This window comes from Artemia franciscana, chromosome 20 (genome assembly GCF_032884065.1).
Source record: "Artemia franciscana chromosome 20, ASM3288406v1, whole genome shotgun sequence".
Classification (NCBI taxonomy): Eukaryota; Metazoa; Arthropoda; class Branchiopoda; order Anostraca; family Artemiidae; genus Artemia; species Artemia franciscana.
The window spans coordinates 2,695,305-2,717,799 of NC_088882.1; the positions used below are offsets into that span (position 1 = coordinate 2,695,305).

At 35.8% G+C, this 22,495-nt stretch overlaps 1 protein-coding gene across 1 annotated transcript in view; it reads left to right on the plus strand.

Moving 5' to 3' along the window:
* The window catches only part of LOC136040278 (uncharacterized), an 80,269-nt gene that overhangs the window by 22,574 nt on the left and 35,200 nt on the right, over positions 1-22,495 (plus strand). Inside the window, exons 3-6 of the mRNA XM_065724521.1 lie at positions 5,891-5,957; positions 6,618-6,670; positions 9,763-10,881; positions 16,476-22,048. Of these exons, the coding sequence (XP_065580593.1) occupies positions 5,891-5,957; positions 6,618-6,670; positions 9,763-10,881; positions 16,476-22,048 (6,812 nt within the window). The remainder of the gene's footprint in view (positions 1-5,890; positions 5,958-6,617; positions 6,671-9,762; positions 10,882-16,475; positions 22,049-22,495) is intronic.

Here is a 22,495-nt window from a genome sequence, read left to right on the forward strand (position 1 = left end):
TATTCCAAATTTATTTCTTCAAATGAGATAAAATTTTGACCAACTAAAATTGTGTGCGAATGTGCATGCGCACAGGGATGGATAGGGGACTAGCTTTAAGGTCCATTTCGTTTATAATTGGGAAGATTGGGGACAACAAAATGCTGCTTTTGAAACTTAATAGGATCCCCTTGGAAAACGACTGTCAACTCTTTCATATAGCTTCTTACGTGCCTGCACCTGCGTTTGAGGGCTTTTTTGTGGCTGCTTAGCTCCCCTTAATTTATTCAAGAAAAGTTTGCTGTACGCCCAAAATGTTGGATCTTGCTTTTTTTTTGGGGGGGGGGGTCTTCAAAGCCTCAGAAAACTGGTGAACTATATACTCTCCCTCATTTTTCTACTTCGTTACGGCATACTCTTTACCTCTGATGGTTTCGGTATGTTTTAGGTTTAATTCTGGCTTCTTAATTCAATTGAAAACCTTTTTTTCTCATCTGTTGTTGCTTCAATGACTGCTCCAGTTAGGGTTCAGTTTATTATTTTTAATGTCCTGTCCTTAGGTCAATGGGGCAAGACGTGGGACGTTACTCTTTTGAAGGCCTATTTAGGAGTCGGGCTGGAGCTCCTGAGGTGAACATAAAGAGTTGTATACACCAATTCTGTTTGTGTGTGTGGGGGGGGGGTGTAAATTACAGAAAACGTAAAGTCTTTTGTCTAAAGAATTCTGTGTTTTACTAACGTATCTTAGAACCTATACAGGATTGGGTCATTCTGTTAGTTATTTCCAATAACTCTCAAAGGGCAATTATGACCTTTGTATTTAAAACTACTTTTGTCCTCCTTAAGCAGATATAAGGTGAAGCTTTGTGGCGTACTATCAGAGCACACAAACTGCAAGAGCTTCTTTTCTGATTGTTAGCCTACCGTCTAAACCTGTTGTAGTCAGGTACAAATAGCTGTATAATGTATTTTCAATGGTACCTTGATTGTCCTGGTCTACGAGAGCCTGTCGATCCTCCCTTTCAGAGCAACTGTGCAAGCCATGTCTGGGTATTATCTTAGAAGTGTGAAAACGTCAGATACGACCTAAGGGCGTGAAAGCGACAATATTTCAACTTTATATGATAAGTTCAAGTTCAATTTTTTATTTCAGCATTCACAAATAAATAAATAAAATACAACACTTTCGCGCTGGGGAAAACCTATGAGGGTTTGTATTCGCGCGAAAGTCCACATATCTACTTACCTATAATAACAAATCCAATTTCTCTTACTCATTAATGCATAACTCTCCCTCCCCCCTTTCATTCCTCCCAACCTGAGAAATTCCACCCAACCTCTCCAAACTGAGACCCCTTATAAAAAGGATGTATTTTGCCAGGGGAGGTATTTTGTCCGTGCATGGTTAAATTTTGCCCTCTTTTAAAAGAGCAAGGGGAGGAAGGAGAACAATCGTTGTCCCCCAACTCAAGTGACATACTTGAGAATACTCCCAAATGTAAATTATTTTGCTCCAAAGTATTTTCTAGAGTGTTTTATCTATTAGTGCACTTCTTATCAGGTACTACCTCGGCTAGTAAGGCACCGTACCTACTTGACCTATCTTAATTTTTTTTTTACTCTCAGTACGACCTCCCAAAATCACTATACATTCAAGAAAAATAGCAACAAAAAATCGCATGCTGACCAATGGTCTGCGTTGCGCAGTTACTAATCCCCTGATTTGATGCCTTCGGTCGGGATTGCATTGGGTGTTTGGGAGCAAATCATTCGGCGCTTCACGTGTTTTCCCCATATTTCTCCAGGTACCTATTTAGAGGTGAGTCGACTCTGTCTGACTAAAGCATTAACCCCGTCCCGGACCAAATAACCAGCGACACCAGCATTCAAACCCCTCATCTCAGGATTTCAAGTCCAGAGCACTAACCAATCGGCTATGATATTCAAGAAAAATAATGGGTTCGAGTTAAATACCACATAGTGCTCTTACTTGTCTTATTTAGTTTTTTCTCATCCGACGATTTTGTTTTCTTTTTTATTTGCTGCTGTGCTTCATATTTAAGTAGATTAAATGTAACTTATCCCTATGTATAGTGGTTGGCTGTATTGCTAGATGGTGTCTGTGAAACTCCATGTTTTATGCTATTCAATTTTCTATTTAATGCATCTACAATCATAGTAGTAGCTTCGTACTCAGTTGACTTGGTACTTGCCGCGGGACCAGGTTCTGCCTCAACTGCCACCAGTTTCATGAGATTTCGTTGAAGCGTAAGCTCCCCAGACCCTCACAGATGTTCAAAATGATAAAAATTCGTCTTCTACAGGGAATTTTTTGACTGCACGTGACTGGGTCCTCTTTTTAGTTTAAAAAAAAAAGAGTTAAGCTAAGAGTTTTTTAAGTTAAGTAAGAGTAAAGTTAAGAGTTAGTAAGTGTTAGTATAAAAAACGTTATGACAAACCATCTTAATTTGCAGAATGATAACCTTAAAATAACTTAATGGAAAGCTTAGATAAATCGAAGGGAAGCGCTAGATAAATGCTGTGTAGCGGTATATGCCCTCTCTGAAATATCACGATGTTTTTCCTAGGTAATTTTTACTATTAGTTTCTAATAAATAAACTATGTGTGGTAACACTTGTAACGCATTAAAAGAAGTATAACAACCATATCGTCTTGCCAATTGAGATATATTGAAAACGTCTAAAACTCAGTATACGCTCATAATACTTATTATTTATTTCTGATTAGGCTGTATTCATATCATTTGTTTATTTAGGGGTTATGATTGTACAAATCTTATTTCTATTCAATCATATTTACGCCATTTTTTGCTATTTATATATATATATATATATATATATATATATATATATATATATATATATATTTATATATATACTGTTTGTTTGTCTGTACGTCTGTACTAAAAAAAAGACAAAAAACCTAAAAAGACAAAAAAAACAAAAAAACTAAAAAAAAAAGAAAAATAAAACTAAAAAAAAATAAAAATAAAACTAAAAACAGAAAAAAAAACTAAAAAGAAAACTAAAAACAGGAAAAAAAATTGAAAAAAAAGAAAAGAAATAATAATAAAAAGACAACTAAAAAAAAGAAAAAAAGAAAAAACTAAAAAAAAAGAAAAAGAGAAAAAATAAAAACAAAAAATAACGAAAAAAAAACTTAAAAAAAAATTGTCACCCCACTTGTTGCTGGGGCGCGCAGAGGGACGGGGGGGGGGCTAGGGGGACTAGTTTAGGGGCTTAGGAGGGGACTAGCTGACGCTTCGCGCCACAGCAACGCTTGGTAGGAGTCAGCTAGTATATATATATATATATATATATATATATATATATATATATATATATATATATATATATATATATATATATATATATATATATATATATATATGGGTTGATAAATTTAATTAATGAACAGCAATTCAATAATAAATTTGTTCAATAAAATCAAATATATCATCATAAATTCCTGCGATGATCTTGGCAGTAAATGCAAGGGAAAAAGAAGCACACACACACACCCTAAAAAGGAATATTACGAAATGCTGCTCGCCAATATTGCGTCAATTCAGTAAAAATTTAGGGGAGGGGGACAAACTTGTTTTTTAATATAAAGGGGGACAGATTTTTTCAATTCAAATACCAAGAAATGGTATTTTTTGATGAAAGTATACCCGAAAGGTATTTTACGCAATCTAGGGAGGACATCCCCCGTGTCTTCTCCCTAATTGATGCCACGCCGAAAACCAAGTCAAAGCCGAGTGTCACGCGTAATAAACAATACGAACATACATTTCCAACTTGGCCCAGAGACTTCCATTTCTCAGGAGCGTAATTTTTTTTTTTAGAAATCAAAATATCCTACAATATTTCTGAAGGCACCAAGCCAGTTGCACTTATTGTTGACTGAAGCAAAGTATTTCAGGCAATGCCAGTGGCAGCATGAGTGGCAGTGAGGTGATATGAAATCTTATCTGGCTGATAGACTGAGTCGAATTTGAATGGTGCCAGAATTACGAAGATGATATGTAGTAGGATCAGAGGCGAGAGATGGTCTTTTCTGAAGACTGGAAGATCATCACCGTGTAGTTGAAGACCAACGAATAGCACGCATGAAAGAATATGAAGATGGTTCGAATCAAGCAATGGCTTTCTAACAGAGCTATTTGTTTGTAGAAGAAGACTCCTTGCTTTATCGTATAGCGTACCTCAGAGAGCGTAAAAAATGTCGCACTCCATATAGTAGGAGCATAAGAGACGTAAGACAGGTTTAATGAATGAAATGAAATTTTTGAATCGTCCTTGGAACTTGTGCCGGAGGTTTCTAAGAATTATCAGATTCCTCGAAAACTGTGTTACAGTAACGGAGAGATTCTCATCAGGAAAAGTACCTAAGAACCGGACATACCGATCACTAGGTCTACTCAGAACCTTTTAAAAAGTGAATTTTCGATAGTTCTGGAAGAGCCTGAGAAAATCATAAAGTTCGACTTGACTTTATTTAGGGCCAGGTATTTAGTGTCGAATGGTAGGATGAATCTCTAAACAAGATAATTAGTTTAATATGGATCTTAGGGCCGTCCTGACAGTAGTGCCGAGGGTACTGTCGTCAACAAAGGCAACTAGGGTGCTCTTAGTGTTTATGAGGGACTTGTGTCCTAGTGTATGAATTTTTGGGCATAGAAAGATTTGGAGAGACGACACCACACTGTTTGTTTATGACTCATGATAGCAACAATAAGATCACTAGCGTAAGTTGAGAACAGAACTGGCCTGAAGACAAACTAATCATAGCGAGATACTAAACTGAACGTGAGATGGTGAGTTGAACTGAGGATCCATGGAGATAATCCTTTCAGACAAATAGGAGTCAAACCAATACTTGCGTTCCATCTATACATTAAAAAATTGATAGAATATAAATTTGAAAATTAAATAAGAAAGTTGGGAGAGAATCCTCTGGTAGTTCAATGGAAGGAAGGCTCTTTGGACGCCATAAAATATAAAATACTGTATACAAACACACATACACACACACTATATATATATATATATATATATATATATATATATATATATATATATATATATATATATATATATACATATATATATATATATATATATATATATATATATATATATATATATATATATATATATATATATATATATATATATATATATATATATATATTGTCACTTTTCTTTTAACCACGTGTGTCTTTGCTCTTCGGTTTTATTTTTGACACACCGCCGCTTTCCTTCTAACCGTGCGTGTCTTTGCTCTTCATTTTCATTTTTGACTCGCTCACTTTCTCGGCGTTGTATGTGACTAACCACTTGTGTCTTTGCTCTTCATTTTCATTTTTAACACGCTCTGATTGTCGTCTTCGCATATCTTCTAACTGCCCGTGTCTTTGCTCTTCATTTTCATTTTTCACACGTTTTTTTATTTCGATTACTTCAGACAATTCAGCAATGGCCTTTGCTTTACCTCTCTGTATTGGTGTTGTCGCAATTGATGGTCCAGGTAGTCGAATTTTATATCTTATCAAGTTTGATAGTTCATCTTATTGGTTCCAAAGAATCGTCATTTATAATAACTGCAATTGCAAATGTTCGTTTTTTTGCCTTCTGATAGACATAACTGTTGCGTTGGAAACTCACCATTCTTATTTATGCTATGTATGGGATCAAATAACAAAATGCTTATATGATGTCATAAGAAATGCTTATATGATGTACGAACATAGTACATGAAAGTGTCTGTGTGTGTGGGAGTATTTGAGTGTTTGTGATTTTCTTATTGCCATTTGTATTTGTCGTAATAATCACTGGTTGGCTCATTAATTAAATTAATTAATTAATTAATTATATTTTATTTCAGATTGAAAGCAGAATCGTTGAACAAATGTGAAACTGTCCTTAAGAAAATGACTGTGAAAGTTCGACTTGTAAGTCTAGTTTTAGTCTTGTTTCGGGTATTAATCTTTGTTGTCAAATTTTTAGTCTCCCTTTTAGGGTGCCATTCTTGCAGTCCAAAAGTATCAGTGCTTACCCTTATTTGGTAAGAAATTTTATGGCTATTTGCAACTTGGGTATTTCGAGTTTTAGAGTTGTTATCTTACTCAAACTTTCTTTGCTCTTTTTTTCATTATTAACAAACTTTTTTTACTCGTTATTTCTTATTATTATATTACTTCTTTATTTCTTATTGTTCTGTTCAAACTTTTTAGCTCCGTTCTTTAGGGTTTAAGTTTATAACTTCTGTCTATTATGGTCTGTGGTTTGCTCTTTACTAGGTTGCAGCTAATGTTTCAACCATAATTTTAGCAATCCCTGTTGAAATAGAAATGTATGTCTACTTTGCGGCAATTTTTGTGACAGTTACAAATTCCCCATATTTCGTGCTTTCATGAGATTTTTTGGCTTTTATTTTTGGGCCCGATTTAGAAATCCAGAAGTAGAATTTACCTACCTCTATTTTGTGAAAACCTTTATGGCTATTTGTCCTCTAGGTCACGACTTTTACATATTGGTTTATGTGCATATATTATCAATGAAAAGATTATACGAGATGTGTTGCCAAAATTATAATGAATATTTATTTATAGGATCCAACCTACAAAAAGTTCCTTCCTGAAAATGATTATCTTGCACCTGAAGAGTAAGTATATTGCCTGCTTGTCTACTTTTTCTTCTCTCTATTTTTTTTCCGTTTCATCCTTGGGTTAGTTTTTGTTTCCTTTTCGTATGTTATTATTAGTTTTGTTGCACCTGAAGAGTAAGTAATATTGCCTACTTGTCTACTTTTCTTTTCTTTTTCTGTTTCATCCTTTTGGTTAGTTTTGTTTTTGGTTATTATAGTATTGTTGCACCTGAAGAGTAAGTAATATTGCCTACTTATCCACTTTTTCTTGTCTGTATTTTTGTTTCTGTTTCATCTTTTGGGTTAGTTTTTTTTCCTTTTCATTTATTGTTCTAATATTATCATGAAAGGCAGGGATGGATCAAGAGGGAAGTTTTTCCCTCCTCCCTCCTCAAGGAAGCTGAAAATTGCAATAATTATAGCGACGGAGGGATGAAAAATATCATTGGGGTATCTCAAGCCATGTGTGTGCCCTATTCCCCCAAAGAAATACTAATTCTGTATTCCTGAGAATGTTGCCTCAATAAAACTGCTGCTTTGTTTCTCCTTTTTTGCTATTTTTGGAGTATTTCAATTCTGAGAAAATTATACACCACCTGAAAATCAATTACTCCAAATGGAGAAATCAACGACGCTTTTTAGGAAAAATGACTCAAAACGACTCAATCTATTTCGTTGCTGGAGTGGAAACTTCGCCATAAAAATTGACAACCCTAGCTCAGAGGACAGTTTCGCGATGCAAACGAAGGGGCTCACTTGAGAAAAGTCATGAAATAGATTTTTTTTTGTAATATGCTAGAACTGCCTCTGTTAGAGTAACGTGCCTTATTTTGTTCTTCCGTTTCTACAGACTATTTTAAACTTATAAAAAAAAGCTAGCTTCAGTTGGACTCACTGATATTAAAAAGTCAAATGGACATTTTTATTGATATAGATTGGATGCTGAATAATCTGTTGTAAATTTGACCATAAAGTTTGCCTTAGCTAATCCCTATGGATTTAAATTATTTTGTTCTTCAATGAATTTCACGAGTTTTTGGCAAATATTTTTACGTGGGGAAACTAGATGGATTTTTTTTTGCCAAAAAATTGGTTTTTCTTTTCGAATAATCGGTCAGGTGAGTAACGTGCGGAATTTGACGCTTGTTACGTTGGTGTTCGTCTTCGTCTATGTTTGTAACGTTTCGTACAAACGTTTCTATAGAGAAAGTGTTGTTTTATCCTGCAAAGACATGATAGGAAGGTAATTTACCATGTCTAATTAGTTACCTAATTAAAGACAGGATAGAAAGCCAATTAGTTATTCGATTTGTGGCTAATTGAAAAGTTGATGTATTCTAATAGTATCTATTTGTCAGTGGGGCCTCTAAACATTTATTTCAAAATCTGCGAAAATGTAGAGTATAAAGTAATAGATACAAAGATATTACAAGATATAAAAAAGATATCGATTACTAGGTTATGAATCCCGATAGTGTCCAATTAGTTACCTCATTAAAGACAAGATAGAAAGCCAAGTAGTCATTCGATTTGTGGCTAATTGAAAAGTTGGGGTGTTTTAATAGTATCTATTTGTCAGCGGGGCCTCTAAACATTTATTTGAAAATCTCGCTGCGAAAACTTAGAAAGGATAAAGTAATAGATACATAGATATTAAAAGATACAAAAAAGATATGGATTAATAGGTTATGAACCCCGATAAGTTAATAGAAAAGGAATAGAAAAAAAATGTAATTAAAGTATTCCACCCCCTACTACGACCACACTACTGATTGCACTTTTACTTCTGACTGTGTGCGAGGCTTTGAAACCACAGGATAGTCGAGTTTTGAACCATCTGGTAAATTTCGTCGTTCTTTTTTTTTTCTAATGACTTGGTGTAAAGGATGCACATTGACCAATCCAAAGGCTGCTTTTATTTTAATTTATTTTATTAATTTTTCTATTCATATTATTTTTTTATTTATTTATATATTTATAATATATATGTATTATATTATTATTATTATATAATTTTATTATTTATTTATTAAATTTATAATTATTATATTGTATAATTATAATATTATTATATTTATAAATATATATTCATTTTTATTATTATTTTTTTCTTTAATATAGCTAATTTATTTTAACTAAGGAAGCAAATTTTTTTATTAGCTTGATAATTACTTTTTAATCAGTTGAAAGGATACTCCGAACTATATATTCATTTAGTCTTTCTTATAGTTATCATGTTAGAATTTTTTATAATTTAAATTAAAGATTAGTGGTGATACTGGTGATTTTATGATATCACAACTAGGGTTGTCATTTAGTTGGCAGCTATAAGGGTGACTAAAACAATCGAAAGACAGTAATTCTCAAGACAAAAACGTTACTTTGTAAGATATGGAATGGCCAATGACATTATACTTCCATCCCTGTTACTAGGATATATAAAAGGGTCTGACTCGGGGAATCTTCTAACAGTGGATAAGTTGTAATATAAACCTTTTAATTCTTTTAGTCACAATTCCATAAACAATACTACGAATTGGGAGGAATTATATCTATAAAATACCATTTTACTCAAAAAAAACTCAAAAAAGAAAATATTTTTGATTTTAATGGGACACGAGAAGGTGCTACTTTTTTGTTCATCTTGGACCATAACTGGATTACTGTCAAAGACTTATTCCGACATTAAGTCCCCACTCCTTTTAAATCTTCTCTTATTACATATTTTTCAACATATTCAAGGACGTTCTTATCCTTCTTCTGACTAACTGGATAGCCGCAAAGTAAAATTTTTGTCAACCTGTCTTCTCTCATCCAAAAAATGTGACTGAACCGTCTTAAGTTATCTTTCATTATGGCAGTAGACAGTTGGGACAAACCTTACTTTTTGTATAACCTATTGTTTGAGATTCAGTCGCTCAACCATATCCCTAGATGATTCCCTCAGAACCGTGCTGTACATCCTTCTCAACCATTTGAAGCATTTTTATTCTTAACCATACCTGGCAACTATCATAACGATGACTTTAGAATATAGCTAAGTAAATTTTTGTCTTTCTATGTGCAATTTGTGGCTGGATGTGTATTTTTATTAATTCTTTTTTCTTTAGGGGTGAATGCGAAGATGATGACGTTTTACGAGAGAAAAGTCTGGAGATGTACCAAAGACAAAGGTTCGATGGTTCAAGAGGATGGCGGAAAGTCAACGGGAAGGGTGATGTTGATAATAGAAAGTGTGATGTTGATAATAGGAAGCGCGATGTTGATTACAGGAAGGTCGATGAATTCCGGCCTCGTTCATCAAGCAGAGATAAATCGCCAAGGAAATCTTCTGGTTTGTCTTCGCTGTATTGGGGAAGTCGTTCTGGTCGAAGGTTGGAAGACATAGCCTCTAATAGGCCAATCTCGGATAATAGCGAGAATTCCCTATATATAAGTGGTGAACGTAATAGAGACAAGTTTAATACGAGAGAGTTGGAAAATCGCTCCCAAAGAAAATCGGATAAGAAAAAGAAACTAGCTGAATTTGATATGTTTGCCAGCCATTCAATTAAGAAGAATCGGCTGAAAGATGAGGATAAAGAGAAGCATAAAGATGAGACTAAGAGAGAGAGTGAGTCGCCAAAAAAAGTGCGTACTAATGATGAGAAAAATGAGAGCTACAAAAATATGGTCGGTAGAAATGAGGATCCAAGAAAATTAAGTAGCAGCAAGTTTTATGTGCGACGTGATGAATATAGAAGTGAAAAATTTGATAGGAGGGATAAATACGAATCTTCAGTTAAAGGTAATCACCAAATCCCAGTTGTAATCTCTTCAAAGAAGGATGAAAACCCAAAAAATCTCATGCAAGGCCCGAAAGTTAATATGCTTACTCCAAAAGACATTGATCTCCGAACTCCTCATCCAGGGCCTTCCTCACTTCCCGAAGTTATTGAGGTAAAGTCCCCACCAAGTGCTCCTCATATTCCAGTACAAACCTTTAAGTACTGCGTGAGTGATTCTAATGCAGGCACTGGCGTTGATGGCGACTCTGATGATCGGTCTTTTTATTTGGGAGCTAAATCACGAAATCAGAATCATAGACAGTATTATTATGACAGCTTGAAGGATCTTGGAGAGCGTCGAACGGTTACAATGTTGTGGGAGCGACGAGATGGGTATGATGAAGATGCAGAAGAGGAACGTCAAGTGTTCTTTTTAGACCATCCGAAAGCAGAGAATGAAAGGTATCTCTTTTTCTTTTTTATACTCTTGTCTACTACCGAGTTACTGGCTAGCACTAACTGCTTGCCTTCTACCACAAATGAACCCAACCATCTTGAAGAGGTTTAAAACTCGTTTTAGAGTCGCCCCTTTTCTGCTGACCATTGGAAAACTTTTTGGAAATCGTTTGAAAACTCTTTTTGTTCTTTGGGAAAGTGCATCGTGTTCTGTTTAAAATTCGAGTTTTATTCTTTTTTCTTATTGAAAGGCATGAGGTGTCATTTTTTCTTAAAGGCTTGCCATATTTAAAGGCTAAAGGACTGAGCATAACCCTTTTCTGTAAAATACGGTTTAAATTATCAATTGAATTTACCTTTAAACTACACTTGTATAAAGGGAGAGGGACCTTAATCTAGACCATCTGTCCCCAAGAACTTTATATTAATTTCAGCCCAAAACCATGTCGCATGGTTGCTACTCTCTACTAACAAATCTTCTAATATTACCTCTTGGATGTTGGGTGTGTATTGTCACGATAATATAAGCTCTAATTCTATACATTTAGATAAGCTATAATATTATTTGTTCGTTAATTTAAAAGATTTTAACTGTTCATATGTTTTAATTCTATATGTTATTATTGATGTTTATGTTTTTAGTTTTGCAATCATTTAATGATTTTCAAGTATGTCCCATCTTTTCCACTTTTTTTTCAAATAGCAGTGTGTCAGCTGTGTAGGCTATATGACAAAACGTGTTTTTGACTTTCAACAGAAAGTCTGACTTACAGCCCATTAAAATTCAAAAGCACTTACCGTTGTAAAGAGCTCGCATTTTAGATAAAAACACGAAATTATTTGAAATATATTTTCCTAGAATAAGTAAATCATGGTGTGGTTAAAAAAATGAAAACAGGGATAGAGTTTTTCACAACTCTTAGATGGATTTGGGTCTACTTTTGCCTCAAGAGAGTTATTGTAGTCTGTATGTATGGGTGACACCAGACACTTTTTTGCTTCTACTACTATTACGAAAAACTCGCTACAGCACTAACTGACCCGAGGCCAGCACAGCTGCACACAATCCCCCTTCCACACCAACCTATTCAAAACTTCACTCTTTACATATCCCCATGAAGCTCCGTTAAACTTTGATAAAGCTTTGTGAATGACGTAGAAACAAATAAATAAAAGTCGACGTTTTGTGAGTGAGGGAAGTTTTTTTTGCAAGGAGTAGATGGAGACAGTACAAATTGGATACAGTACTAGGATTAGTTGGAGATAGTAAGATGGAGACTGCACAAAATGGACCTGAAGTGCTCATAGTGTGGCAAAAACATTTTTGAAATATGGTATTTGTGAAGTCAAAGATAACAGAAAATTATGAATAGGATTTCTAAAAAAAAGGGTAGGAATAAACAAGCCCAAAACGAAATTAACTTGATATATATTTCACATGTTGATGATTTTCAGCAAGTGAAAATGAAGGCTTATGGATGGTTCATAGTAGGCCCTAATGAAAAACGATTGTATCTGATTTCAAGGCTAAAAATAGCTTTTGCCCTACAAATACCTTTGTTTGTATAAAGCGTTTGTTCTGCAGAATAGATTATACTCATTTTCTAATCTCTGATACCAGTACAGACGTTCCATAATTCACGATGGCCATAAATATCGTCATATAATTTAGAAATATCGTCATATAATTTCTCGCTGCCTCTTAAGGAGATTTGATCGGTGGATCACCAACTAACAACCTCAAGAAACAACTGAAAACTCAACGTATTGCCAAGAAATACTTCAAAAAACTTAGTATTGTGATGGCAGATAGCATATCAATGGTACTGCTAATGTCTGGAACTATCATTAAAATGGTAGCTTACTGATTACAAGTACACTATATTATAGTAAATGGCTTGGTAATAGCTTTTATTTATGATGGGTTCATTTCAAAGTTATTTTAATGAAGTACCGTTGAATCACCATTACCATTGATTTAACAGTGAAATACCCTGAAGTATTTTAAAGCATTAGATTTCTTTCTAATAAAAACAAGCAATATGCAAAGCTATGCCCTTAAGCATCAGATGGTTACTATACTATTTCAGGTTATAAACATAATTTAGAAACTGTCAAACTTAAAAGTGACGGCTCACATAGGCATTTTTGTTGTTCGGGGGACGAAAGGACCTTTTCAGGTCAGAGTCATCTAAAATTCTGAAAAAGTACATTTTAGGTTGTTTTTTTTTTCTATTTATCCAAAAGAGGTAAGAGAATCTTGGGTCAGTCTTAGAAGGGCAATACACCCACCACCTATTGCGTCGTATAAATATTAAAAATTTCTATATGGCAATTTAATTAAAATTTGGCCGTGTTTTCTTTTTAAAACAATAGTCGGGATTTTATGAGTACAGGTATAGTTTGCGTCAATATTACTGTTTTTCTAGTCTAACATAACGTTAACTTTGCGATTTGACTACAAAACTAAATATTTTTAACACAGATTCTGAGGAGATGCTAATTGCACAGGTATAGTGTCAACTAATTGGATACGACTAACCTGAATTCATCGGATATGTTTTGTTGGTATCCATGCTGTACAAAATAGTTACCATTCATTTGCGCCCATTTCCTACTCCTTTATCACGGTTTAGTCGAGAACTATAATATGGTTGTTGGCTTTCTCTCTCTCTCTCAAAAAAAAAAAACCCATACACAATAAAAAGTGCCATTTCTTCAGTTTTATTGGTGAGCGATTTTCAGCCACATTAAAGTCGAAGATTTAGTCTTTTTGTTATATATCTTTGAAGTTATTATTTTATTTTTATTTTTCAATATTTCCCTTTAAAACCTCTAAAAATAAATTGAAATTTCAATTATGTTTAATGTTATTGTGAAAATTTCGTTTTTGTATGTATTTCGGGCTAATTTCCATATTTATTCGATTTAAAGAATATAATTTACCGCTAAAAAACTAGTCAAAATACTCAATTTTGTTGCCTACCTTTAAACCATTCCAAACTGTTAGATTGTTCCATTTTTCTTCTTAATTCGGCTTTTCAACGGTGGGTGCCAAGCGGACTCGTACGGGGAAGGAGCCTTGGGTCCGTGTTTCCAAGGCATTTGTGGTTGCTTTTTTGATTTTCTGTTCAGTTCGTGTATTTTCAGCCTTTTTCGCCCAGAGATTGCCACCCCGTCCTACTTTCTAAAACAAATTTATGCATATTTATCCGGTACCAAGATCAGAGGAGGGTCAAGGATAGCGCATCCTTGCCGTCTTGTAAATGTGACCGTCTAACCTTAGGCGATGTTGACTCTTTAATTCTCTGTAAAAACTGGTATTATTTATCAGTTTGCTGTACAGTTCAATGTTCAGACCTGTACTACAAGGATGATGCTTATGGCTCCGTGTGGAACTCCGAAAAATTCTTTCATATTCCCATGATTTCCCATGTCCTGCTTACGATTGGTCTGTTTATTTAATAGTTTAGCAATTGTAGATATAAATTGTAAATATAAATATAAATTGTAAATTAGTCATAAATGGAACTATACTAAACTGTTATGTTTTTTCTTTCATTATATGTTAGCTTAGGAAAAAATATTTCGATCCTTCATCATCATTTATTTTATGCTAAATTAATGAAAATTATAATAAGAAGTAAGGTAAATAAAAAGAAATTATTTCTTGTAGGAAAACACATCAAGAAAACTAAAATCTTCTCTGATAAATTTTCCGATAAAACCTAATTAAAACAAAAACGAGTGGAAAAACGGGTCCCCGGAAGCAAGCTTCTAGAGGGATCCATTAAAGATTTGTAGTTGCATATTGTATTTTTAAGACTGAACATTGTAATTTCAGTTACATAACCAATTAGTTTCTATAGTGGAAATTAGATAAGAAATTAGTAGAAGTTTAATTGAAGACTTTAACGCTTCAAGGCTTAGTTCATAACTTTTTACCGCCTTGAGCTATTAAGATCGCTACCTGGTAGTTATTATACGCAATTGTTATATAATCTATTTTGATTCTCCCGAGAAAATGATACTAGAATTATGTATAATAATTTTGATTATACACTAATATATATTGTTATGGCACTTGGTATTAACCAAGTGACATATAGCAATCGCAAATTGTGTCGGTCTGTCTGTCTGTCGGTCCCGGTTTTGCTACTTTAGGCACTTCCAGGTAAGCTAGGACGATGAAATTTGGCAGGCCTATCAGGGACTGGACCAGATTAAATTAGAAATAGTCCTTTTCCCGATTTGACCATCTGGGGGGAAGTGGGGGGGCGGTTAATTCGAAAAAAAATAGAAAAAATGAAGTATTTTTAACTTACAAACGATTTATCAGATCTTAATGAGATTTGATGTTTGGAAGGGTATCGTGTCTCAGAGCTATTATTCCAAATCCCGACCGGGTCTGGTGACATTGGGGGGGGGGGGAGTTGGGAGGGGGAAACCAAAAATCTTGGAAAACACTTAGAGTGAAGGGATCGAGATGAAACTTAGTGGGAAAAATAAATACAATTCATAGATACATGATTTACCTAACTGGAAAGGATCTGCTCTCTTTGCGGTAGTTGGGGGGGGGGTTGATTCTGAAAAATTAGAAAAGAATGAGGTATTAACTTACGAACGGGTGATGGGATCTCAATGAAATTTGATATTTAGAAGTATATCGTGTCTCAAAGCTAATATTTTAAATCCCGACCGGATCTGGTGACATTGGGGGGAGTTTGGGGGGAGGAGGAACATAAAATCATGGAAAATGCTTAAATTGGAGGGATCGGGATGAAACTTGGTGGGAAAAAATAACGGGTGACCGGATCTTAATGAAATTTGATATTTAGAGGGAATTCATGTCTCAGAGCTGTTATTTCAAATCCTGACCAGATCTGTTGACATTGGGTGGAGTTGGAGGGGAAAATCTTGGAAAACGCTTGGAGTAGAGGAATCGGGATGAAGCTCAATTGATAGAATAAGCAAATGTCCTTGATACTTGATTGACGTAACCGTACTGGATTCGCTCTCTTTGGGGGAGTTGGGGGGAGGGGTTCAGTGATTTGGCGAGTTTGGTGCTTCTGGACAGGCTAGGACGATGAAAATTGGTAGGCATGTCAGGGACCTGCACAAATTGACTTGATAAAGTCGTTTTCCCAAATTCGACTATCTGGGGGGGGGGCTAAAGGGAGAGGAGAAATTAGAAAAAATGAGGTATTTATAACTTACGAGTGGATGATCGGATCTTAATGAATTTAGATATTTGATAATGAATTTTGACGATGAAGGACATCGTGACTCAGAGCTCTTATTTTAAATCCTGGCCGGTATTAAGCATCTGATTTTCCTTTTAAATCATTCTATTGATTCTTAGAATTTTTTAGAGTTCATACTATATGAGTTCTTGGCTCTTAGCTCTTCTTGCCTCGTCACAAGTGCCATATGAGCTCCCAGCTTTTGTTTTTTTAATTATATATTAAAAATAGTAGTAATTTACGATATTTGTATTTAGTATATCTTTGAAATTTAAAACATCACACACTATATTTAAAGTGTTTTTTTCTCTGGTTCTATTATAAGAATGTTGTATATTATTTTCTCTTTATTTTCAGGGCCCCCAGTAGGAGTGTTAATATTTCTGATAAGAAGCCAGAATCAAGACCTTCTGATATCCTGCTTCCCCCTGATACTCGAAGGATTGATGCCTATTCTGATGAATCTCCTTCATTTTCGCCAGAATCCCGTTTAGGAAGTCCAGCGCCTGATGAAAATCTGACCTGTTCATATGTTCCAAATTTAGATACAGACGATATTGAACGACCGTCTTCTTATTTCCGTAGACAAACCTTGTTGGAGATCCCGCTTCAAGACTCGTCTACTTTTGGTCACATTCCTGCTAGATATTCAAATGATGGGAATACTCAGTTGTCATATCCTCAAGGACTGTCGATTCTTGGGAGTATCCCCTCTCAAGCATGGCAACCAAGTTATTACAGTGGGCAATTTGACGATCGTACCTCGCAACCTGTCTTTTCTCCTAGATCTTCGCTTCTTGGGTCTCCTCCATTGCGGTTGAGGATGTCTACTAATTTCTATAATCCGCCTACACATTGTGCCACGAATCAGAAGTACAGTACAAATTATCCAAATGTAACTGGAGTTGTAGGCCACGCATTTGGCTCATCTGGTGGTATAGAACAAGGTGCGTTTTATGCTTCACAGCAAGAAAGACTAGCGCAAAGATCCTTGAGGTTTCTACCCCAGACACCAAAAGTTGAAGATATTCGACCTAGAAATATCCCACCTGGAAAACCTGTGCCAACGAGTTACGGAGAATGGAAAAAGATGAAAGAAAAGGAAAAGGAAGAAGAAAAAAGAGAACAAGAAGAAAAGATGAAAAAGCAGAAAGAAGCTGAAGAACTTGCACGCAAGCAAAAAGAAGAATGTGAAAAGCGGAAGCTCGAAAATGAAAAGAAGTTTGAAGCATTGATTCAACTTCCACAGGAAACAATTGACAATACTTGTACAAACAGCGATGGGTCTACCCAACGAACTGTCCCGAAATGCTCACGGGATCCAAGAAAGTCACGAGAAATAAATAAGTCAGGTGACGAAAAAGCTACACGGGATCTAAGAAGGTCACCTGAAAGGAATCAGTCACGTGACAGTCCAAAGTCAGAACCGAGAACTAAAGAAATCACAGTCTCGAGCATAAAGAATCTTTCTTCTATTTCTAACGATCTAAAAAACAATCTTGCTATCAAGACAAGCTCTTCTGGAATGATATCAAAGAGCAAATTAGAAAAGCCAGCGGCACCTCAAGTTATAACTCTTGATGATGCCGAGCAATCAGGCGATTTCGTGCGGGTAACGAATGAAAATGATTCATCATGTATAGAGGCTGCCGTGCAGGAAAAAACCTGCAAGAAAAACCAACTCGATGAGGAGAATATACAATCCACCTCAACTGTACCTTTTGACGCAGACATAAAGAGTGTAAAAACGAGAGACAAAGAACTCCAAGGTAAATACCCTAAAGCCAGACACAAGTCGAGCTCATCTGCCAAAAAGGTGGAAAGAAAGAAGAGTCGAATTGCAATTACCCAGAAAGATGATTCGATTCAACAACAAGGGTTGCAAGCTGTTGATTCTGTATCTGAAGCCGGTTCTACGGGGTTGCAAGTTGCTGATTCTGTATTTGAAGTTGGTGCTACAGGGCTGCGAGCAGTTGATTCTGTGTCTGAAGGTAGTTGTACAGAAGTACAAGCAGCTGATTCTATGTTTGAAATTGGTCCTACAGACTCTCCAACAGTTGATTCTGTATCTGAAGTTATCTCTAAAGAGTCCGGTTTTAAGAGGTCAAATTCAAAAGACTCTAAGAAACCACCGGACTTGCAAGCTGAAAAAAGCACAGAAATTAATTTAATTGATCGTCAAAATGACCTCCTGTGTTGTGATTCAGTCGCATCCAATGTGTCAAATCATTCTGCTAAAATTGAAGGCTCAGATTTAAAAGAACTTGAACATGCTGTTGGAAATGAAGCGAGTAGCCCTTTTTCTAATGAAAGCCTATTATCAATTTCACAACAAATGATTTCTCTTGATAACTTGCCACGCCAATCAACTATAAGCAAGGCAACAGACTTGGAAGAAAATTATAATGCAGAAATAGATGAAGAAACAGCTTCTCCGGAGGAATCCATAGTGAACTCCGAGGATCAAGTTAAACAAGTAAGTTTTGACCTACAAGAGAGCGTGTCTTCCTTTCGTTCTGATGAACCAATGTTGCCTCAGAAGCAAAATCAAGAAACCACAACCGATAGCTCGATTCAGTTGGTCGGTGAAGAGAATGTGAGTGTTGATGATGATGAGCTTTCAGAAATGACAAAGGCTGCAGAAACTACTATTGCAGATGTTGAAGATTTTATCAGACGTGTTCTTACAACTTCGGGAGCTTTGAAGCTTTTTGAGCTTATGCCCCAACTTGAGGCGCTTAAACAAAGAATTATCACCAGGGTAGCTCCTAGGGATAAAAAAACTGACTTTGTCAGTGACACTAAATCAGAAACTAAAGACATTGTTGAGGAAAATGATGAAGACATACTTACTAATCTGCCAAAAGATAACAAGAACAAAAGTGACACTGCTGGAAGTAAAGATAATACTACAGCTGATTGTCATCCGAAAAAGTCATTGAGAATTTCAAAGAAGAAAGCCAACGAAGAGCTTAAGGTGCTCGATAAACCGGAAGAGAAAACTGTGGAAAGCCATGCCGTTCAGATTCCTGAGAATTCGAAGTTTTTGGTTGCAACTAAGAAATTTATAGAGAATGCACTGAAACCAGTGAAAGGAAAGACTAGAGGTAGAAACAAAGATGAGAAAGCTTATAAGAAAACAGCCACTGTAGAAAAGCCAGAAGGCGCCAACGTTGATTTGTTGAATGCTTTTGATGAGTATGCATTCAAAGATGAAGAAATTGACGCTCTTGGAAATAGTAAAAATGCGAAGGAAGGTGAAAATGATTTTAAGAAAAAAGTGCCGAAGATGGTGAAGCGACTAAAAAAAGCGAAAGGCGAAAAGGTGAAAACTTCTAAAAGCACCCAAAGAAAAAAAATGACTATTGTTGATCGACTTCAGGCAGACACCAGGGATTTCAATAAACAGTTTAAGGATTTGAGTAGGGATGACAGAAGATACCGAGCTATGAAAAGTATAAGCTACAATGAGGACGAGCTCTTAGGTCGTCCTAAGATACAAAGGAAATCAACTATTCCTAAGCCCGATATGCCCCAAATAAAAGTAACTAACAAAACAGGGACTACTAAACAGATTAAGAAGATGAATGCTAAAATTTCGACCCAAAAACTTGAATTATTAAAGAAAACTGATAAAGTAGATAAGCTGATTCCTAAAAGAAAGAAAATCAAAATAAAAAATAAGAAAAAGATCTTGTTCTTGAAATTAAAAGCAAGAAAAGAGAAGGCCTTGAAGATGCTCAAAGAAGACAGGTTTAGAGCTAGAATCGAAGAAGATCTCAAAAAGAAAGAAATAGAGCTTGCATTATCTAGCAGAGTTCAAGTGAATCAAGTCTCCAGTGCCTCTCAAGAAGAAGCCAATGAATGTGATTTTGACCGTTCGTCTTATATTTCAACTCCAGTAAGTTGTGAAACTCCTCTAAGCTGCACAGAGGAGAATCATTCTGTGAAAGATGGAAAGCGAGATCCCAAAAAGAAGAAAGTTCAGACCAAAAGGAATTTGTATCAGCCTACACGTCTTTCTTTAAGAGGAAAGAAATCAATGTACGGGGATGAAAGTGTTCTTGAAATAGCAACTTGTGATGATCCTGAGATACCATCTCTGGCCGACCAATATTTCCAGTGCAAACACTGTAATTATATCGGCAAGAAGATAGTTTTCCATTATGCTAACGAACATAAAGACACTGAGATACCGTATATTACTCTTACAGATGAACAAGCTAAGGTGGCTCAGTTGAACGTCCACCCACCAACTCAATATGCTAATTCCATAATGAAGAAGTTCAACATTTATTGGATTCCCGATATTCATAAGCATACTCAATGCATTTACTGCACTTTCAAATCATCCCGAAGATACGAGCTAATTCATCACGTATTCAAACATCGTGCACCAAAGAATGTTACGTATTTTTGCATTGCTTGTGATTATTCATGTGAAGACATATGTGATTTTTACGACCACGTAACATTTCATACTGGCGAATACAGGTATAGATGTGGATATTGCCCCAATTTCACAATTTCTCATCATCATCTTTTGAAGACTCACATGGGGACGCTACACACGAGCCAAGATCAGTTGTTCTATATCGTTTCTGATCTACAACTCAATAATGACTGGCTTTACGGGTATATATGCGTCAATTGCAAGTTCTTTCAGATTTCAGAGAGAAACCTCCACAAGCATGTTGAGTCACACCCCAAGTGCTACCTTTTCAGACGTATTAGTTTGATGAAGGTTGCTATTAAAGGCAACTTTTTGAGCGAGCCGGAAGAAAAAACTACAGATATTGCTAGTGTTACCGTCCAAATCGCAAAAGTTTTCAGTAAAGAGTCGCAAGGTCCTTTACAGTTGGATCATAAAGGTGATATTCCTAAGCCACCATCAAGCACTGATAATATTTGTGTGAAGCGAACAGTGAGTCCTGTATTGGCTGTCCCTCAGAATCAGGATCTTTCTATATCTGATAGAGAAATGGCTAATTTGGATGATTCTTCACGATTCAGTTTATCAAGTATCAAGTCTGAAGCCATTAATGTGATGTCTCTTGATGCTGATTGGCCCCCTCCAACTCTTTCTCCAGCTCCAATTTTTAATGCCGCCGAAACGTCTGGTCAAGAGGAAAAATCAGACACGGAAGACAGACCAGTTCTTGGCAGTGATTCTGATGTCGATATCGTAGATGATACCGAACCAGAAAACTTCGAAGGTAGTTTTGATCATTCCTATGCAATGCATGCCCAAAAGGAAAGGGAAGACTTTATAGAAGACGTGGGGGATCCTGTCTATAGAGTGAATGGGTATGCAACTAGCGACGAAGAAGAGGATTTTGCAGACGAAGATCTTACTAAAGATAAACTGGGAAATAATAATTTTCTTCTATCTTTGGCGGAAAGAGTTGAGGTGCTGAAAGCGAGAGCTCTAGTAAAAAGGGAAATTGTTGAAAGTCACCCTCCCTCAGTTGCAAAATTACAATGCAACAATGGAGTCTATTTTGCATGTAATGTTAGACTTGAGTTTATAAACGAGAAATGCACATATAATACTACTTCGAAAACAAGCTTTCTATTTCACATTTTGAAAAACCACGGCTCTTTAATATGTGCTGAAAAAGACTGTTGGTTTACTTGTGACGATAACGCAAGAATGGATCAACACTACGATGCTCATCACCCGTGTGGGTCAAGGCAGTTCTGTGGATTCTGTTTGAAGCAATGCGAAGACCTCTATGTCCATTCATTGGAGGTTCATATAAAGGAAGTGTCTAATGTCAACTTTAAGATTGATAGTGCGACTGGAGTTGCAGAGCCAATCGATAACCTGGAAGAATCCACTCTACCTGTGAAAAAAGAGGCGCTAAGTTTCCCAGAACGACCAACGGTGCGCGTGCGCACTGACATTTTGGCTGCTCCTCCAGTCCCTGGTGAGCATCGATTAATTCTATTTCCACTTTTTATCTTTTCTCTGATTCTTATTTGAACAGCATGGACTAAAGGGCTTGATAGACGTAGTACTTTCTTCCAGTGTTTTAGGAGGGTACACTTGCGCATAATAATCTGGATTTTTTAACAGTAAAGTTAGCTTAGCCTTGGCAAATTATTTTTAATTTCTAGAACATGGACACTTAACTAAGGCAGTTTGCTGAGCCAAGCCATTAAGTAGCATATTAAGTGAACCAGTAAGTTACTCCACAAACCTTGTGTTAAGATGTTCCAGTAATTGAGACAACCTCTCTCACTTAAAAGTCAGCCAAAATCACACTCAAAAAGGTGCTTTAACATAGAAAGAAATCCTAGTACGAAAGTTAGTATAAAATACGCCCATATTGAATAAATACGGCTTTTTTTGCCTTCAAAAACGCTGCGTCGGT